Source organism: Triticum urartu, chromosome 7A (genome assembly GCF_056163025.1).
Source record: "Triticum urartu cultivar PI428250 chromosome 7A, HENAU_Tu73, whole genome shotgun sequence".
In the NCBI taxonomy this organism is placed as follows: Eukaryota; Viridiplantae; Streptophyta; class Magnoliopsida; order Poales; family Poaceae; genus Triticum; species Triticum urartu.
The window spans coordinates 388,092,547-388,111,288 of NC_141879.1; the positions used below are offsets into that span (position 1 = coordinate 388,092,547).

An 18,742-nucleotide genomic window follows, 5' to 3' on the forward strand; every position below is an offset into this window, starting at 1 on the left:
AGCTTAATAAAAGTCCCTTAGTGACCTTGAGCCAAAAGGGATCAGAAAATACAATTGCAAGCATGTGAACATGGCAAAAACATAATCAGATCACAGACTTAGTGAAAAACTGGAGCATGCAAATCAGATATCAAGTAGGCATGTTAACGAGCTCGATGCACTCACTACAGAGCATGTCATGACAATCTAAGCATACAACCATCAAGAATACACATTATAAAAGCTATACATGGCAAGAACAATAACATAGAATGCACGGATCAACCACAACATCCTTGACAAAATCGCTAACAAGTAGACAATCTGCCCAGATTCACGAAATGACAAAAGTAGAGCTCTATTGACTCAAGCTAGGGTGCTCCATAATTGCAAACAAAGACATGGATGGATAGAGCACTACAAGATTAACAAAACATCCTTACTGATCATCCTCAAAAGAGGCACGGATCACTAGGAAACAACATGAACATATGGCTTATTAAAATAGACAGATCAAGGACTTAGTGGAAAAGCTAAGTCCCTGAAATCAGCATTAACGATTGCACCACTTTGCAAGCTTGTGCTAGTCACCACACACATCACAAAAATACATGGGTTGCACCTCTGGATAGATGGCAAAACATATAACAAAACACATGTAGAGCTCAGGGGCATATCATGCACACAATAATCATGGCAAAAATGACAAATATCTAATTGGAGCAGCAGATCTGACAATTATCTCAACTAGCACTCTTCCAATAGCATTTAGGGCATCAAGATGAACTCAAATGAAAATGATTCAATGAGATGAAATGATGTGCTCTCTGAGACGAACATTTTCATATGCTATATGCCCAAAATGGAGCTACAGAAGCAAAGTTACGATGCGATGAACAAGGGAAAAATATTAGGGTTTCGGGGATAAAAAGTCAACCGATCCGAGATCCGGATCCAGATCTGGTCGCACGGATAACGAGGTTCGCCGGGGACTTGAAGCTCGCCGGAGATGAAGTCGGCCGCCGGAGGAGAAGGTCAGCGCGGGGCGGAGACGGAGATGGTCGGAGCTTCCCAGGCGTGCGGCGGCGAGGAGCGCGGGCGGGGCGGCGCGCCGGAGCGGGGCGGCTCACCAGCGTCGGGGAAGGAGAAGGGCGCGGGCGGCGCCGGATCTGGCCCGCGGGAGGCGGCGGCTCGGGCCAGGGGTCCCCGCCTGGGCCGGGCGGGCCGGCGAAGTGGGCGCGGGCGCTGGCCACTCCCGGAGCAACACATGGCGGCGGTGGGACGAAGCGGACGCGTCCGGCCGGACAGAAAAATGTCCGCCGGCGCGTGGAGACGAAGGGGACTAGGGTTTCGGGGGGAGGAGAAGGGGAATTTCGGAGGGGGTTCTTTATATAGGCATAGGAGGAGCTAGGAGAGTCCAAATGAGGTGCGGTTTTCGGCCACGCGATCGTGATCGAACACTCTAGATGATCTAGAGGGTTTTGGTGGGTTTTGGGCCAAAATGGAGGGGTGTTGGGCTGCAACACACACGAGGCCAACTCGGTCCCTCGGTTAACCGTTCGAGCATCAAACGAAGTCCAAATGGTACGAAACTTGACAGGCGGTCTACCGGTAGTAAACCAAGGCCACTTGGCAAGTCTCGGTCCAATCCGGAAATGTTTAATCCCCACACACGAAAGAAAGGTAGAATTGACCACCGGAGGAGAACGGAGCGCCGGAATGCAAATCGGACAATGGGAAAGATGCTCGGATGCATGAGATGAACACGTATGCAAATGCAATGCACATGATGACATGATATGAGATGCATGACAATGACAACAACACACGGAGACAAAAACCCGAACCTGAGAAAATAAAATAACTTAACGCCGGAAACGGCAAGAGTTGGAGTACATATTGGGTAAATCATATCCGGTTTGTTACAGCTGCCTCGCCCACGTATGGCCACAACCGAGCCGTCGCCGAACTTCACCGACCCGTGCACTGTCTCGTCGAGCGATGAAAATGTTGGGGAACGTAGCAGAATTTTAAAATTTTCTACACATCACCAAGATCAATCTATGGAGTCATCTAGCAATGAGGGAGAGGGGAGTGCATCTACATACCCTTGTAGATCGCGAGCGGAAGCGTTCAAGAGAACGGGGTTGATGGAGTCGTACTCGTCGTGATCCAAATCACCAATGACCTAGCGCTGAACGGACGGCACCTCCGCGTTCAACACACGTACGGTTGGGAAGACGTCTCCTCCTTATTGATCCAGCAAGGGAAGGAGAGGTTGATGGAGATCCAGTAGCACGATGGCGTGGTGGTGGAAGCAGCGGTGATCTCGGCAGGGCTTCGCCAAGCTCCAACGAGAGAGAGAGAGAGAGGTGTTACGAGGGGAGAGGGAGGGGCCAGGGACTTGGGTGCAGCTGCCCTCCCTCCCCCCACTATATATAGGGCCCCTACGGGGGCACCGACCCTAGGAGATGGGATCTCCAGGGGGGCGGCCAAGGGGGACTTGCCCCCCAAGCCAAATGGGGCGCCCCCCACCCCTAGGGTTTCCAACCCTAGGCGCATGGGGAGGCCCATGGGGGGCGCACCAGCCCACCAGGGGTTGGTTCCCCTCCCACTTCAGCTCATGGGGCCCTCCGGGATAGGAGGCCCCACCCAGTGGACCCCCGGGACCCTTCCGGTGGTCCCGGTACAATACCGATTACCCCCGAAACTTTCCCGATGGCCGAAACTGGACTTCCTATATATAAATCTTCACCTCCAGACCATTCTGGAACTCCTCGTGACGTCCGGGATCTCATCCAGGACTCCGAACAACTTTCGGGTTACCGCATACTAATATCTCTACAACCCTAGCGTCACCGAACCTTAAGTGTGTAGACCCTACGGGTTCGGGAGACACGCAGACATGACCGAGACGACTCTCCGGTCAATAACCAACAGCGGGATCTGGATACCCATGTTGGCTCCCACATGTTCCACGATGATCTCATCGGATGAACCACGATGTCGAGGATTCAATCAATCCCGTATTCAATTCCCTTTGTCAATCGGTACGTTACTTGCCCGAGATTCGATCGTCGGTATCCCAATACCTCGTTCAATCTCGTTACCGGCAAGTCACTTTACTCGTACCGTAATGCATGATCCCGTGACCAAACACTTGGTCACATTGAGCTCATTATGATGATGCATTACCGAGTGAGCCCAGAGATACCTCTCCGTCATACGGAGTGACAAATCCCAGTCTCGATCCATATCAACCCAATGGATACTTTCGGGGATACCTGTAGTATACCTTTATAGTCACCCAGTTACATTGTGACGTTTGGTACACCCAAAGCACTCCTACGGCATCCGAGAGTTACACGATCTCATGGTCTAAGGAAATGATACTTGACATTGGAAAAGCTCTAGCAAATGAACTACACGATCTTGTGCTATGCTTAGGATTGGGTCTTGTCCATCACATCATTCTCCTAATGATGTGATCCCGTTATCAATGACATCCAATGTCCATAGTCAGGAAACCATGACTATCTATTGATCAACGAGCTAGTTAACTAGAGGCTCACTAGGGACATGTTGTGGTCTATGTATTCACACATGTATTATGATTTCCGGATAACACAATTATAGCATGAATAATAGACAATTATCATGAACAAGGAAATATAATAATAATCACTTTATTATTGCCTCTAGGGCATATTTCCAACAGTCTCCCACTTGCACTAGAGTCAATAATCTAGTTACATTGTGATGAATCAAACACCCATAGAGTGCTGGTGTTGATCATGTTTTGCTCGCGGAATAGGTTTAGTCAACGGATCTACAACATTCAGATCCGTATGCACTTTGCAAATATCTATGTCTCCATCTTGAACATTTTCACGAATGGAGTTGAAGCGACGTTTGATGTGCCTAGTCTTCTTGTGAAACCTGGGCTCCTTGGCAAGGGCAATAGCTCCAGTGTTGTCACAGAAGAGAGTGATCGGCCCCGACGCATTGGGTATGACTCCTAGGTCGGTGATGAACTCCTTCATCCAGATTGCTTCCTGCGCTGCCTCCGAGGCTGCGATGTACTCCGCTTCACATGTAGATCCCGCCACGATGCTTTGCTTGCAACTGCACCAGCTTACTGCCCCACCATTCAAAATATACACGTATCCGGTTTGTGACTTAGAGTCATCCAGATCTGTGTCGAAGCTAGCGTCGACGTAACCCTTTACGACGAGCTCCTCGTCACCTCCATATACGAGAAACATATCCTTAGTCCTTTTCAGGTACTTCAGGATGTTCTTGACCGCTGTCCAGTGTTCCATGTCGGGATTACTTTGGTACCTTCCTACCAAACTTACGGCAAGGTTTACATCAGGTCTGGTACACAGCATGACATACATGATAGACCCTATGGATGAGGCATAGGGGACGACACTCATCTTTTCTCTATCTTCTGTCGTGGTCGGACATTGAGCTGAGCTCAATTTCACACCTTGCAACACAGGCAAGAACCCCTTCTTGGACTGATCCATATTGAACTTCTTCAATATCTTATCAAGGTATGTGCTTTGTGAAAGACCTATGAGGCGTCTCGATCTATCTCTATAGATCTTGATGCCTAATATGTAAGCAGCTTCTCCAAGGTCCTTCATTGAAAAACACTTATTCAAGTAGGCCTCAATACTGTCCAAAAGTTCTATATCATTTCCCATTAAAAGTAAGTCATCCACATATAATATGAGAAATGCTACAGAGCTCCCACTCACTTTCTTGTAAACGCAGGCTTCTCCATAAGTCTGCATAAACCCAAACGCTTTGATGATTTCATTAAAGTGAATGTTCCAACTCCGAGATGCTTGCACCAACCCATAGATGGAGCGCTGGAGCTTGCATACCTTGTTAGCATTCTTAGGATCGACAAAACCTTCCGGATGCATCATATACAATTCTTCCTTAAGAAAGCCGTTAAGGAATGCCGTTTTGACATCCATTTGCCATATCTCATAATCATAGTATGCGGCAATTGCTAACATGATTCGGACGGACTTCAGTTTCGCTACGGGTGAGAAGGTCTCATCGTAGTCAACCCCTTGAACTTGTCATAACCTTTAGCGACAAGTCGAGCCTTATAGATGGTAACATTACCATCCGCGTCCGTCTTCTTCTTAAAGATCCATTTATTCTCTATCGCGCACCGATCATCGGGCAAGTCTGTCAAAGTCCATACTTTGTTTTCATACATGGATCCTATCTCGGATTGCATGGCTTCAAGCCATTTGTTGGAATCTGGGCCCGCCATTGCTTCTTCATAGTTCGAAGGTTCACCGTTGTCTAACAACATGATTTCCAGGACAGGGTTGCCATACCATTCTGGTGTGGAACGTGTCCTTGTGGACCTTCGAAGTTCAGTAGCAACTTGATCCGAAGTACCTTGATCATCATCATTAACTTCCTCTCTAGTCGGTGAAGGCACCACAGGAACATCTTCCTGAGCTGCGCTACTTTCCGGTTCAAGAGGTAGTACTTCATCGAGTTCTACTTTCCTCCCACTTACTTCTCTCGAGAGAAACTCTTTCTCCAGAAAGGACCCGCTCTTGGAAACAAAGATCTTGCCTTCGGATCTGAGGTAGAAGGTATACCCATTGGTTTCCTTAGGGTATCCTATGAAGACGCATTTTTCTGACTTGGGTTCGAGCTTTTCAGGTGGAAGTTTCTTGACATAAGCATCGCATCCCCAAACTTTTAGAAACGACAGCTTAGGTTTCTTCCCAAACCATAATTCATATGGTGTCATCTCAAGGGATTTAGACGGTGCCCTATTTAAAGTGAATGTAGCTGTCTCTAGAGCGTATCCCCAAAATGATAGCGGTAAATCAGTGAGTGACATCATAGATCGCACCATATCCAATAGAGTGCGATTACGACGTTCGGACACACCGTTACGCTGAGGTGTTCCAGGCGGCGTGAGTTGTGAAACGATTCCACATTTCCTTAAGTGCGTACCAAATTCGTGACTTAAATATTCTCCCCCACGATCTGATCGTAAGAATTTTATCTTTCGGTCACGTTGATTCTCTACCTCATTCTGAAATTCCTTGAACTTTTCAAAGGTCTCAGACTTGTGTTTCATCAAATAGACATACCCATATCTACTTAAGTCATCAGTGAGAGTGAGAACAAAACGATAGCCACCGCGAGCCTCAACGCTCATTGGACCGCACACATCAGTATGTATAATTTCCAATAAGTTGGTTGCTCGCTCCATTGTTCCGGAGAACGGAGTCTTGGTCATTTTACCCATGAGGCATGGTTCGCATGTGTCAAATGATTCGAAATCAAGAGACTCCAAAAGTCCATCTGTATGGAGCTTCTTCATGCGTTTGACACCGATGTGACCAAGGCGGCTGTGCCACAAATATGTGGGACTATCATTATCAATCTTACATCTTTTGGTATTCACACTATGAATATGTGTAACATCACGTTCGAGATTCATTAAGAATAAACCATTGACCAGCGGAGCATGACCATAAAACATATCTCTCATATAAATAGAACAACCATTATTCTCGGATTTAAATGAGTAGCCATCTCGTATTAAACGAGATCCAGATACAATGTTCATGCTCAAAGCTGGCACTAAATAACAATTATTGAGGTTTAAAACTAATCCCGTAGGTAAATGTAGAGGTAGCGTGCCGACGGCGATCACATCGACCTTGGAACCATTCCCGACGCACATCATCACCTCATCCTTCGCCAGTCTCCGCTTATTCCGCAGCTCCTGTTTTGAGTTACAAATGTGAGCAACCGCACCGGTATCAAATACCTAGGAGATACTACGAGTACTGGTAAGGTACACATCAATTACATGTATATCACATATACCTTTAGTGTTGCCAGCCTTCTTGTCCGCTAAGTATTTGGGGCAGTTCCGCTTCCAGTGTCCCTTTCCCTTGCAATAAAAGCACCGAGTCTCAGGTTTGGGTCCATTCTTTGACTTCTTCCCGGCAACTGGTTTACCGGGCACGGCAACTCCCTTGCCGTCCTTCTTGAAGTTCTTCTTACCCTTGCCTTTCTTGAAACTAGTGGTTTTATTGACCACCAACACTTGATGTTCCTTTTTGATTTCCACCTCCGCTGATTTCAGCATTGAAAATACTTCAGGAATAGTTTTCACCATCCCCTGCATATTGTAGTTCATCACGAAGCTCTTGTATCTAGGTGGGAGCGACTGAAGGATTCTGTCAATGACTGCCTTGTCCCGGAGGTTAATGTCCAGCTGGGACAAGCGATTGTGCAACCTAGACATTTTGAGTATGTGCTCACTGACAGAACTATTTTCCTCCATCTTACAACTATAGAACTTGTCAGAGACTTCATATCTCTCGACCCGGGCATGAGCTTGGAAAACCATTTTCAGCTCTTTGAACATCTCATATGCTCCGTGTCGCTCAAAACGCTTTTGGAGCCCCGGTTCTAAGCGGTAAAGAATGCCGCACTGAACGAGGGAGTAATCATCAGCACGTGACTGCCAAGCGTTCATAACGTCTTGGTTCTCTGGGATGGGTGCATCACCTAGCGGTGCTTCTAGGACATATGCTTTCCTGGCAGCTATGAGGATGATCCTCAGGTTCCGAACCCAGTCCGTATAGTTGCTGCCATCATCTTTCAGCTTGGTTTTCTCTAGGAACGCGTTGAAGTTGAGGTTGACATGAGCGTTGGCCATTTGATCTACAAGACATTTTGCAAAGGTTTTAGACAAAGTTCATGATAATTAAGTTCATCTAATCAAATTATTTAATGAACTCCCACTCAGACAGACATCCCTCTAGTCATCTAAGTGATACATGATCCGAGTCAACTAGGTCGTGTCCGATCATCACGTGAGACGGACTAGTCATCATCGGTGAACATCTTCATGTTGATCGTATCTTCTATACGACTCATGTTCGACCTTTTAGTCTTCCATGTTCCGAGGCCATGTCTGTACATGCTAGGCTCGTCAAGTCAACCTAAGTGTATTGCGTGTGTAAATCTGGCTTACACCCGTTGTATTTGAACGTTAGAATCTATCACACCCGATCATCACGTGGTGCTTCGAAACAACGAACCTTCACAACGGTGCACAGTTAGGGGGAACACTTTCTTGAAATTATGTGAGGGATCATCTTATTTAAGCTACCGTCGTTCTAAGCAAATAAGATGTAAAACATGATAAACATCACATGCAATCAAATAGTGACATGATATGGCCAATATCATTTTGCTCCTTTTGATCACCATCTTCGGGGCGCCATGATCATCATCATCACCGGCATGACACCTTGATCTCCATCATCATGATCTCCATAATCGTGTCTTCATGAAGTTGTCTCGTCATCTATTACTTCTACTACTATGGCTAAAGGTTTAGAAATAAAGTAAAGTAATTACATGACGTTTATGTTGACACGCAGGTCATAAATAAATTAAGACAACTCCTATGGCTCCTGCCGATTGTCATACTCATCGACATGCAAGTCGTGATTCCTATTACAAGAACATGATCAATCTCATACATCACATATATCATTCATCACATCCTTTTGGCCATATCACATCACATGGCACATGCTGCAAAAACAAGTTAGACGTCCTCTAATTGTTGTTGCAAGTTTTTACGTGGCTGCTATAGGTTTCTAGCAAGAACGTTTCTTACCTACGCCAAAACCACAACGTGATATGCCAATTTCTATTTACCCTTCATAAGGACCCTTTTCATCGAATCCAATCCGACAAAAGTGGGAGAGACAGACACCCGCTAGCCACCTTATGCAACTAGTGCATGTCAGTCGGTGGAACCAGTCTCACGTAAGCGTACGTGTAAGGTCGGTCCGGGCCGCTTCATCCCACGATGCTACCGAATCAAGATAAGACTAGTAACGACAAGTAAATTGACAAAATCAACGCCCACAACAACTTGTGTTCTACTCGTGCATAGAAACTACGCATAGACCTAGCTCATGATGCCACTGTTGGGGAACGTAGCAAAATTTTAAAATTTTCTATGCATCACTAAGATCAATCTATGGAGTCATCTAGCAACGAGGGAGAGGGGAGTGCATCTACATACCCTTGTAGATCGCGAGCGGAAGCGTTCAAGAGAACGGGGTTGATGGAGTCGTACTCGTCGTGATCCAAATCATTGATGACCTAGCACCGAACGGACGACACCTCCGCGTTCAACACACGTACGGTTGGGAAGACGTCTCCTCCTTCTTGATCCAGCAAGGGAAGGAGAGGTTGATGGAGATCCAGCAGCACGACGACGTGGTGGTGGAAGCAGCGGTGATCTCGGCAGGGCTTCGCCAAGCTCCAACGAGAGAGAGAGAGGTGTTACGAGGGGAGAGGGAGGGGCCAGGGACTTGGGTGCGGCTGCCCTCCCTCCCCCCACTATATATAGGGCCCCTAGGGGGGGCGCCGGCCCTAGGAGATGGGATCTCCAAGGGGGGGCCAGGGGGACTTGCCCCCAAGCCAAGTGGGGCGCCCCCCACCCCTAGGGTTTCCAACCCTAGGCCCAGGGGGAGCCCATGGGAGGCGCACCAGCCCACCAGGGGCTGGTTCCCCTCCCACTTCAGCCCATGGGGCCCTCCGGGATAGGTGGCCCCACCCGGTGGACCCCCGGGACCCTTCCGGTGGTCCCGGTACAATACCGATTACCCCCGAAACTTTCCCAATGGCCGAAACTGGACTTCCTATATATAAATCTTCACCTCTGGACCATTCCAGAACTCCTCGTGACGTTCGGGATCTCATCCGGGACTCCGAACAACTTCTAGGTTACCGCATACTAATATCTCTACAACCCTAGCGTCACCGAACCTTAAGTGTGTAGACCCTACGGGTTCGGGAGACACGCAGACATGACCGAGACGACTCTCCGGTCAATAACCAACAGCGGGATCTGGATACCCATGTTGGCTCCCACATGTTCCACGATGATCTCATCGGATGAACCACGATGTCGAGGATTCAATCAATCCTGTACTCAATTCCCTTTGTCAATCGGTACGTTACTTGCCCGAGATTCGATCATCGGTATCCCAATACCTCGTTCAATCTCATTACCGGCAAGTCACTTTACTCGTACCGTAATGCATGATCCCGTGACCAAACACTTGGTCACATCGAGCTCATTATGATGATGCATTACCGAGTGGGCCCAGAGATACCTCTCCATCATACGGAGTGACAAATCCCAATCTCGATCCGTATCAACCCAACAGATACTTTCGGGGATACCTGTAGTATACCTTTATAGTCACCCAGTTACGTTGTGACGTTTGGTACACCCAAAGCACTCCTACGGCATCCGGGAGTTACACGATCTCATGGTCTAAGGAAATGATACTTGACATTGGAAAAGCTCTAGCAAACGAACTACACGATCTTGTGCTATGCTTAGGATTGGGTCTTGTCCATCACATCATTCTCCTAATGATGTGATCCCATTATCAATGACATCCAATGTCCATAGTTAGGAAACCATGACTATCTATTGATCAACGAGCTAGTTAACTAGAGGCTCACTAGGGACATGTTGTGGTCTATGTATTCACACATGTATTATGATTTCTGGATAACACAATTATAGCATGAATAATAGACAATTATCATGAACAAGGAAATATAATAATAATCACTTTATTATTGCCTCTAGGGCATATTTCCAACAGAAAAAACGTGTCGATCACCTGTCATATGGCTGCTCGCCCCTGTGTCGAAGAACCACACCCCGTCCGGCGAGGGGACGGGCATGACCTTCTCCTCGTTGAGGTACACATGTTGGGGCACCACGAGTTGGGAGGTGTCCACAGCGGTGACCACGACCATGTACAGGCCCTGATCATGCTCAGCGCCAGCTTGGGCAAGATGTGCTTGCTCCTGATTGCCCTTCTGCTCCTGCTCACGGAGCCAGGTTCGGCACTCCTTCTTCCAGTGCCCTGGAATGCCGCAGTGATGGCACTTGCCTTTCTTCTTCTTGTCGCCAGATCCGCCGGAGCCGCCCGAGCCCGTGCTCCCCGACGCGCCCTTGCCGCCGCCTTGAGGCTTGGCTTTGGTGTGTGCTTTGTTCTTGCCAGTGTTGCCGCCGCCAGACGATGAGCCACCGCCGCTGCCCACCTTCTCACGGGCCAACCACTCCTCGTGTGTGAGCAAGAGGCGCCCACCAGTCTGCGCGCCGTCGTCAAGGTCATAGTGATCCTCACACGTAGAGAAGCGGCCGACGAGCTCCTCAATGGTCATGGCCTTCAGATCGAGGAGTGACTCGATCGCCATCGCCATCGACCGGTAGCGGCGCGACACCAGTCGAAGGAATTTCTGCATAGCCTTGTTCTCGGTGACGGGGTCGCCGAACAGCTCGAGATCGGCGACGAGGGCGGCGAGCCGTAGCCCAAAATCCTCAATGGACTCTCCGTCTTTGAACCGGAGATCCTCGAATTCGCGCCGGCGCACTTGTGCCTTGGCCTCGCGGGCGCGCGCTGCCCATCCTCATCATCTTGATGGCCTCCCATGCCACCTTCGCCATGTCCTTCGCGGCCAGCACGCGCAACATCTCCGGCGGGACGCCGGTGAGGATAATCTGCAGCGCGCGCCGGTCGTCGTTCTCGTCGGCGTCGTCTTCGGTCACCGCAGTCCAGACGTAGGCAACCTGCAACTTGACTTGCATCAGGAGTGCCCACTCCTAGTAATTGGTGCGGGTGAGCATCAGCGACGCCCCCAACTCCTCGCGCACGACGCGCTCCACCACGCGAAACTCGCCGCTCCCGCTACCAGTGAGGCGCGCGACCGGCGCCTTGGACGAAGGCGTCTGCGTTGGAGATCTCGCGCCGCCCTTGCTCTTCCCGTCTGACTCGTCGCCCGACATATGCGCGCCGCCGCAGATCAGACACCACCGGCCACTGGAGCAGGATCAAACACCAGGCTCTGATGCCAATTGTCGTTGCCAACACACGCGATCAAGCAGAGAAAGAAAGGGCGAGAGCTATGAACTTGAACGACAGAGAGAGAGAGTGAGTTTTGTGCCGCCGTCAACTGCGCAGCTTTTCTATTTTCCATTCCTCTCTATATCAGTTGCAACAACCTAGCTAGCTACCTCCCGGTGGGCGCGCCATGATCCGTGATGGCTGCGCCATCCCACGGCCATGACTCACAGCGCATGCGCCCACCAAGAGAAGAAAACGGGAGAGGGATAAGTGGTCAGTGCATGCTACGGCACTTGAGCCACCACCTAGCTACATGCATGTCTCGGTCACATCATCCCGCATGCACACATTATTACAAACAGAAAGAAAAACAGAACTACGTTGCTAGCATGAGATTATACTAAGCATAACAAAGGATTGATTCCTATCCTACATAGGAATAGGAATCCACTCCTACAAACCAAAGGGCCTCAAAGGAAATTTTCCTATGCAAATCCTATCCTATAGAAATCCTATAACATTCCTACAAACCAAAGGAGGCCTGAGTTTAGATTACAAAATTGGATGAACGTTACATCAGCTAATCTGTGCTGATAAAAGACATACAAGGAGACTGAATTGACTGAAATAATATTTACACGCAGTGCAGCATGATAGATGCAATATTTTCAATAAAAATTTCATCATTTTCAGCGGCCACATGAGCAACAGGTGCCTCTTGCTGCATCTGGAGGACTACAGCTGGAGGCAATCCAGGAAGCGGTATAATAGCCTCTTGTTCATTAACAGGCATGATTTTCACTTGGTCAATCAATTCATCATGTGGGTAAGCCAACATGATATTAAGCATACCAACTCCAAGATTATGAGCATCATTAGGAGCAAAAACATGTAAGTTAACAGGTACATTGTGAGCCGTCTGGTTAACCTCTTCATTCAGTGGGTTGCCTCCAAATTGAATATTGTTTGAAATTGCCCCATCCAACAAACAAACAGTAGTGGTAATACTATTATTTTCATCCTAAATATGAAGAGCCTCCTCTTCACCAACTTACCGCAGGTTCTCATTCACAGTCATTATCAAGTGCCACATTATTATTGGATTGGCTGCTGAAAAGCCCAATGAACATCTTCATCTGTCATCCATGTCGGCATCCTGATATGATCATGCCCATGTTGTGGCCCTAGAGGGTTCAAACTAGGGAAATCAAAAGGTTGATAAAGCATTGGGTGTGGGTTAACCCTAGGAGGGGGATTGGTATTTATCAGGGGGCGCATGATGGGGATTGTTGCATGGAAAAAATTCTGCAAACACTCAAGATATATTCGATGGAGATGCTAGCAATGAGAGGGAGAGGCTACATACCCGTGTAGACCGAAAGTGTCACACATACGGCTCGTTCATACACTTCATAATTACCTTGGCGTAGTCGTACTCCCTTCACGATCCAATCCAATCCAGCACCGCACGAACATCACCTCCGAGATGTTCAAACGTATGGCTCGGCGATGTCTCCTCCTCCTTGATCCAGCAAGCAGGGGTGGAAAGGTAGATGGGATCTAGGCCAGAACGGCGGCGTGGTGGTGATGGTGGTAGTGGAGTTTCTGCATGGCTTCACCAAGCGCTGGGGTGAAGGGAAGTGGAGGGAGAGGGAGGGCGGCGACTAGCAATGGGATGGGTGGTGCGCCTAGCCTATCTCCTCCCTTTATATAGGGGGTGAGGGGATGTGGCTAGCTCTGGCCACCCCTCCAAGCCAAGGGGTGGATGCCCCCTCCCCAGCCGCATGGGCCTTACGCGGAGTGGCGCTTGGCCCATCTGGGCTGGTGTGCCCTCCCCAGGGTCCATGAGGATCTTCGAGGTAGGTGGACCCTTGAAACCTTTCAAGACTCCCGGTACAATGTCGGTAACCCCCCGAACTTTTCCGGTACCCTGAAACCCACTTTCCATATATAAATCTTTACTTTCGGACCATTCCAGAGCTCCTCTTGATGTCCGAGGTCCCATAAGAGACTCCGAACTACCTTCGGTCTTGCCAACATTAATATCCCAGTACTACCCTAGCATTTATCGAATGTTAAGTGTGTGACCTTGCGCATTCGAGAACATGCAGACATGATCGAGACACCTCTTCGATCAATAATCAGTAGTGGGACCTGGATGTCCATATTGACTCCTACATATTCAACAAATATCTTTATTGGTTTGAACCACGATGTCAAGGATTCAGATAATCATGTATACAAATCTCTTTGTCCCGCGATATGTTCCTTGCCCGAGATTCGATCATCGGTATCGCCATACTCCAATCTTGTTATCGGCAAGTCTCTTTACTAGTTCCATAATACAAGATCTCCATGACTAGACTCATTAGTAACTTGCTTGCAAACTTTTCATGGTGTTGTATTACGGAGAAGGCCCAGAGATATCTCTCTGTTATATGAAATGACAAATCCCAGTCTCGATCCCTGCAACCCATGATAGAGGCGATGTAACGCCCTCGATGCGACTATATCTCCCACGTGTCGAAGCACGACTTAGAGGCATAACCACATTGAAAGCAATGTCGCAAGTGAGGTAATCTTCACACAACCCATGCAATACATAAGGGAAAGAGTTACATAGTTGGCTTACAATCACCCCTTCACACAATTACATGAATAAAGCATTACATCAACCAGATACAATCAAGGTCTGACTACGGAACCAAAATAAAAAGAAGACTACCCCAAATGCTACACAGATCCCCGATCGAGCCCAACTGGGCTCCACTGCTGATCAACTAGAATGAAACAACATAAAGGACAAGATCTTCATCGAGCTCCACCTTGAGCTTGGTTGCGTCACCTACACGGTTCAACGGCACCTGCAAGCTGGTTTTGGAAGTATCTGTGAGTCACGGGGACTCAGCAATCTTACACCCTCGCGATCAAGACTATTTAAGCTTATGGGTAAGGTAAAGGTATGAGGTGGAGCTGCAGCAGTGACTAGCATATTTGGTGGCTAACATATACGCAAAAGCGAGCGAGAAGAGAAGGCAAAGCACGATCGAGGAAACTATGATCAAGAAGTGATCCTAGAACAACCTACGTCAAGCATAACTCCAACACCGTGTTCACTTCCCGGACTCCGCCGGAAAGAGACCATCACGGTTACACACGCGGTTGATGCATTTTAATTAAGATCAACTTCAGGTTTTCTACAACCGGACATTAACAAATTCCCATCTGCCCATAACCGCGGGCACGGCTTTTGAAAGTTCAAAACCCTGCAGGGGTGTCCCAACTTAGCCCATCACAAGCTCTCACGGTCAACGAAGAATATTCCTTCTAGCGGGAAGACCCGACCAGACTCGGAATCCCGGTTACAAGACATTTCGATAATGGTAAAACAAGACCAACAAAGCCACCCAGATGTGCCGACAAATCCCGATAGGAGCTGCACATATCTCGTTCTCAGGGCACACCGGATGAGCAAGACGTCGGGTGGGCCATCCCAGAGTTGCCCCTGGTAGCTTCGGACATCGCTCAGTTGGACCAACACTTAGAGAAGCACTGGCCCGGGGGGGTTAAAATAAAGATGACCCTTGAGTCTGCAGAACCCAAGGGAAAGAAAAGGCTAGGTGGCGAATGGTAAAACCAATGTTGGGCATTGCTGGAGGAGTTTTATTCAAGGCGAACTGTCAAGGGGTTCCCATTATAACCCAACCGCGTAAGGAACGCAAAATCCGGGAACATAACACCGGTATGACGGAAACTAGGGCGGCAAGAGTGGAACAAAACACTAGGCATAAGGCCGAGCCTTCCACCCTTTACCAAGTATATAGACGCATTAATTAAATAAGATATATTGTGATATCCCAACAAGTAAACATGTTCCAACAAGGAACAACATCTCCATGTTCCAATAAGGAACAAACTTTAATCTTCACCTGCAACTAACAACGTATAAGAGGGGCTGAGCAAAGTGGTAACATAGCCAAACAACGGTTTGCTAGGACAAGGTGGGTTAGAGGCTTGGTTCAACAATATGGGAGGCATGATAAGCAAGTGGTAGGTATCGCAGCATAGGCATAGCAAAAGAGCGAGAAACTAGCAAGCAAAGATAGAAGTGATTTCGAGGGTATGGTCATCTTGCCTGAGATCTCGCAAGGAAGAAGAACGAGTCCATGAAGAAGTCAAACGGACGTAGTCGAACGGATCCTCACAAACGCGACGTTATCGGAACCAACCCGAAGAAGCAACACCAGAAAAGAGCAAACAACATAGTAAACAACCACCACATAGACATGGCATGATGCGCAAACAAGTATGATGCATGTCCGATTTAAAGAGGGCATGGCATGGCAAAGTGCACAAGCAATCCTACAAATTAAGTGGAGCTCAATATGCAACTCCGTTGCATATTGACGAAACACCACGTTCAAGTTATTTAGTTCGATCTCATTTATGTACCCAACAATATTAAATGTTGTTAAACATGGCAAGAGGGTGAAGCAAATGAAAACTACCTATCTAGGCAAGTTTAAATGAGGCCGGAACGACAAACAACAAGTCGGGAAACTCCTCATGTGCATATTTTGGTTATGGTACTGTTCTGCCCTAAACCATATTTTATAGCTGTTAAACATGCAAAGAAATGTCACCATGTTAAACTAGGCATTTTTCTACCCCATTTACATATAAAGTTTATTAAATTCCGAGTTACGGTTATTTAGTTATGAAATAAATCATTTTAGCAAGTTATTTAAGCAAATTTAAACAAACAGCATTTTAAACATTTTAAACATAGATGAAAGTTGCATATTATTAAACTAGATGAAAATCTAAGCAAGTTTCATATTAAGTTTGTTTTAAACTGATGCACGGTTGGAGAGTTATAAAATGCATGATGCTTGGGGGGTTTTCTGCAAAACTGTTTTACTGGAATAAAAGCAAATTCGGAGCAGCAGAAAAAATATAACTACTGGCTGGATCTGGTTGGTCCATCAGGAACAAGCGTTGGGGAAGGCAGCTCACCCAGCGGGCCTGGCCCGGTAGATGGAGGCAGGCCGAGCCTACCTGATGCGGCTGGAGGGCCCGCTCATGGCACGCGACCCAGGTGCGGGGGCGCGGTCAACGAGGGACGAGCGAGCTCCTGGTTCTATCGTTTCTGAAGAATCGGAAAAAACAACCGGATCCTGGCGATGCAGAAGATTACGCGGGGCGGGGCTTGAGCGCTCGGGGTTGGCGGGCGAGCAAGGCAGGAGAAGGTCAATGCGAGCGATGACCTGGCGCGGTGCGAAGCGAAAGAAGACCCCGCGGATTCCAGCGAAGCAGAGACAGCGGTGGCGGGGTGCTCTCTGGTGAAGGTAGCCAAGACGGCGGCGGCACCATGGGAGCTCCTGTTCGTCCTGTACAAAGAGAGGCAGAGGACTGAGAGAGAAGGAGGAGTATGCAGGAGAGGAAGACAAGAGGGGAAGGATGGACAGAGGGACGGCGACCTGTGGTCCTCCAGCGTCTCGCTCACCGGCGCGGCGGTGAGGCAGCAGATCGAGCGGAGGCGGAGCTCTGCTCAGGACAGAGAAAAGGGATGGCGCGAAGTGGAGCTTGGGTCAGCGACGGGCGTGCTCGTCTGCTCGGGAAGGAGAGCGCTCGTCTCCTTGCGTGGGCGCACGAGGCAGGGCCTCTAGCAGCAACTTAGAGGGATCAAGGGGAGGAGTGGAGTGCTCCGGCTGGATGGATTGATGGGACAAGGAATTGGGGATGGATCTCGAGAGATTTCGAGTGGGTGGCGGCGGCGGACACGGGATGGATGGGACAGATCCCTAGGTTTTAGGGTTGCCCACTATTTATATTGCAAAGGGATTAGGGTAGAGGCAATCACGTCCCTACGATCGTAAATGGACGGCTAAGAAAAATATAGGTTGGGAAGTCCAAATGAGAAAATAGAGACGTTTTCTAGATGTTTGGGGATGATCCGGACACGACGGTGACGACTGCTCGGGTCGGGTCCGGAACAATTTTTCGGACGCGCGCGCGAGGAGAGTCGCGGGCTGACGAGAGAGGTTAGGTTGGACCTGGCGGTAGGTCGTGAGCTATGTAGACGGTCTCGAGCCGAGAGAAGAGAATAGAGGGAGGACCGCGTCTGTTTCCGGAGACCGAAAACGTCCGACGATAGACCGACTATATTGCCGCTATAGTTAAACGTTGGGGCGTCAAACGAACTCCAAATGCGATGAAACTTGGCAGGCGGCCTACTAACAACAAAACAACACCGCATGCCAACTTTCAACCCATTCCGAGAACATTTTCCGGCCACTTATAAAATAATATTTCGGACATGCCGCGGGCGCGTGCAAGTGTGTCTGGGCTCAGAACGGACAATGGATGGCATTGGGGGAACCCGAACAGATGCAGGTTTTGAAAACATGATGATGCAATGCACATGATGACATGATGAAATGCAACATGCAAGCAAATGACATGGCAACGCCAGTGAATAACTGGAAGACACCTGGCGCGTCGGTCTCGGGGCGTTACAGGCGAGGGGCCCGATCTTTTGATGAGATGTTAACTATCGATTTGGTGGAGTCAACTTTGACGATCCAGCTACGAACGTGCAACAACGTTGCACCTTAGCAATCGCTAAACCAATCTCCTGAGGTTACTAATGATGCCTTCACACGATCAGCCTGACCACGAATGTCTATTCCTGCATGCAATCGAAAATCAAGCAAGAATATGGTAATCCAATTTGAATATTGCGAATATATGTGAAGTATTGATAAAAGTGGGGATCCAAAAGCAGCTTTGATACC

The 18,742-nt window shown here is 48.4% G+C and overlaps 1 protein-coding gene and 1 long non-coding RNA gene across 2 annotated transcripts; both read right to left on the reverse strand.

The window, feature by feature from the left end:
* Window positions 1-10,677: 10,677 nt before the first annotated feature.
* Window positions 10,678-11,689, reverse strand: LOC147959690 (uncharacterized). Its single transcript, XM_087532820.1, has 2 exons — window positions 11,482-11,689; window positions 10,678-11,438 (listed from the first exon to the last, which is right to left on the reverse strand). Exons 1-2 carry the CDS (start codon window positions 11,687-11,689, stop codon window positions 10,678-10,680), a joined length of 969 nt encoding a protein of 322 aa, XP_087388946.1.
* Window positions 11,690-14,516: 2,827 nt separating this feature from the next.
* LOC147959691 (uncharacterized) lies at window positions 14,517-17,890 on the reverse strand. The gene is made up of 2 exons (XR_015610647.1): window positions 16,081-17,890; window positions 14,517-14,816 (listed from the first exon to the last, which is right to left on the reverse strand). It is a non-coding gene; the product is annotated as an uncharacterized LOC147959691 (long non-coding RNA).
* Between the last annotated feature and the right edge of the window lie 852 nt (window positions 17,891-18,742).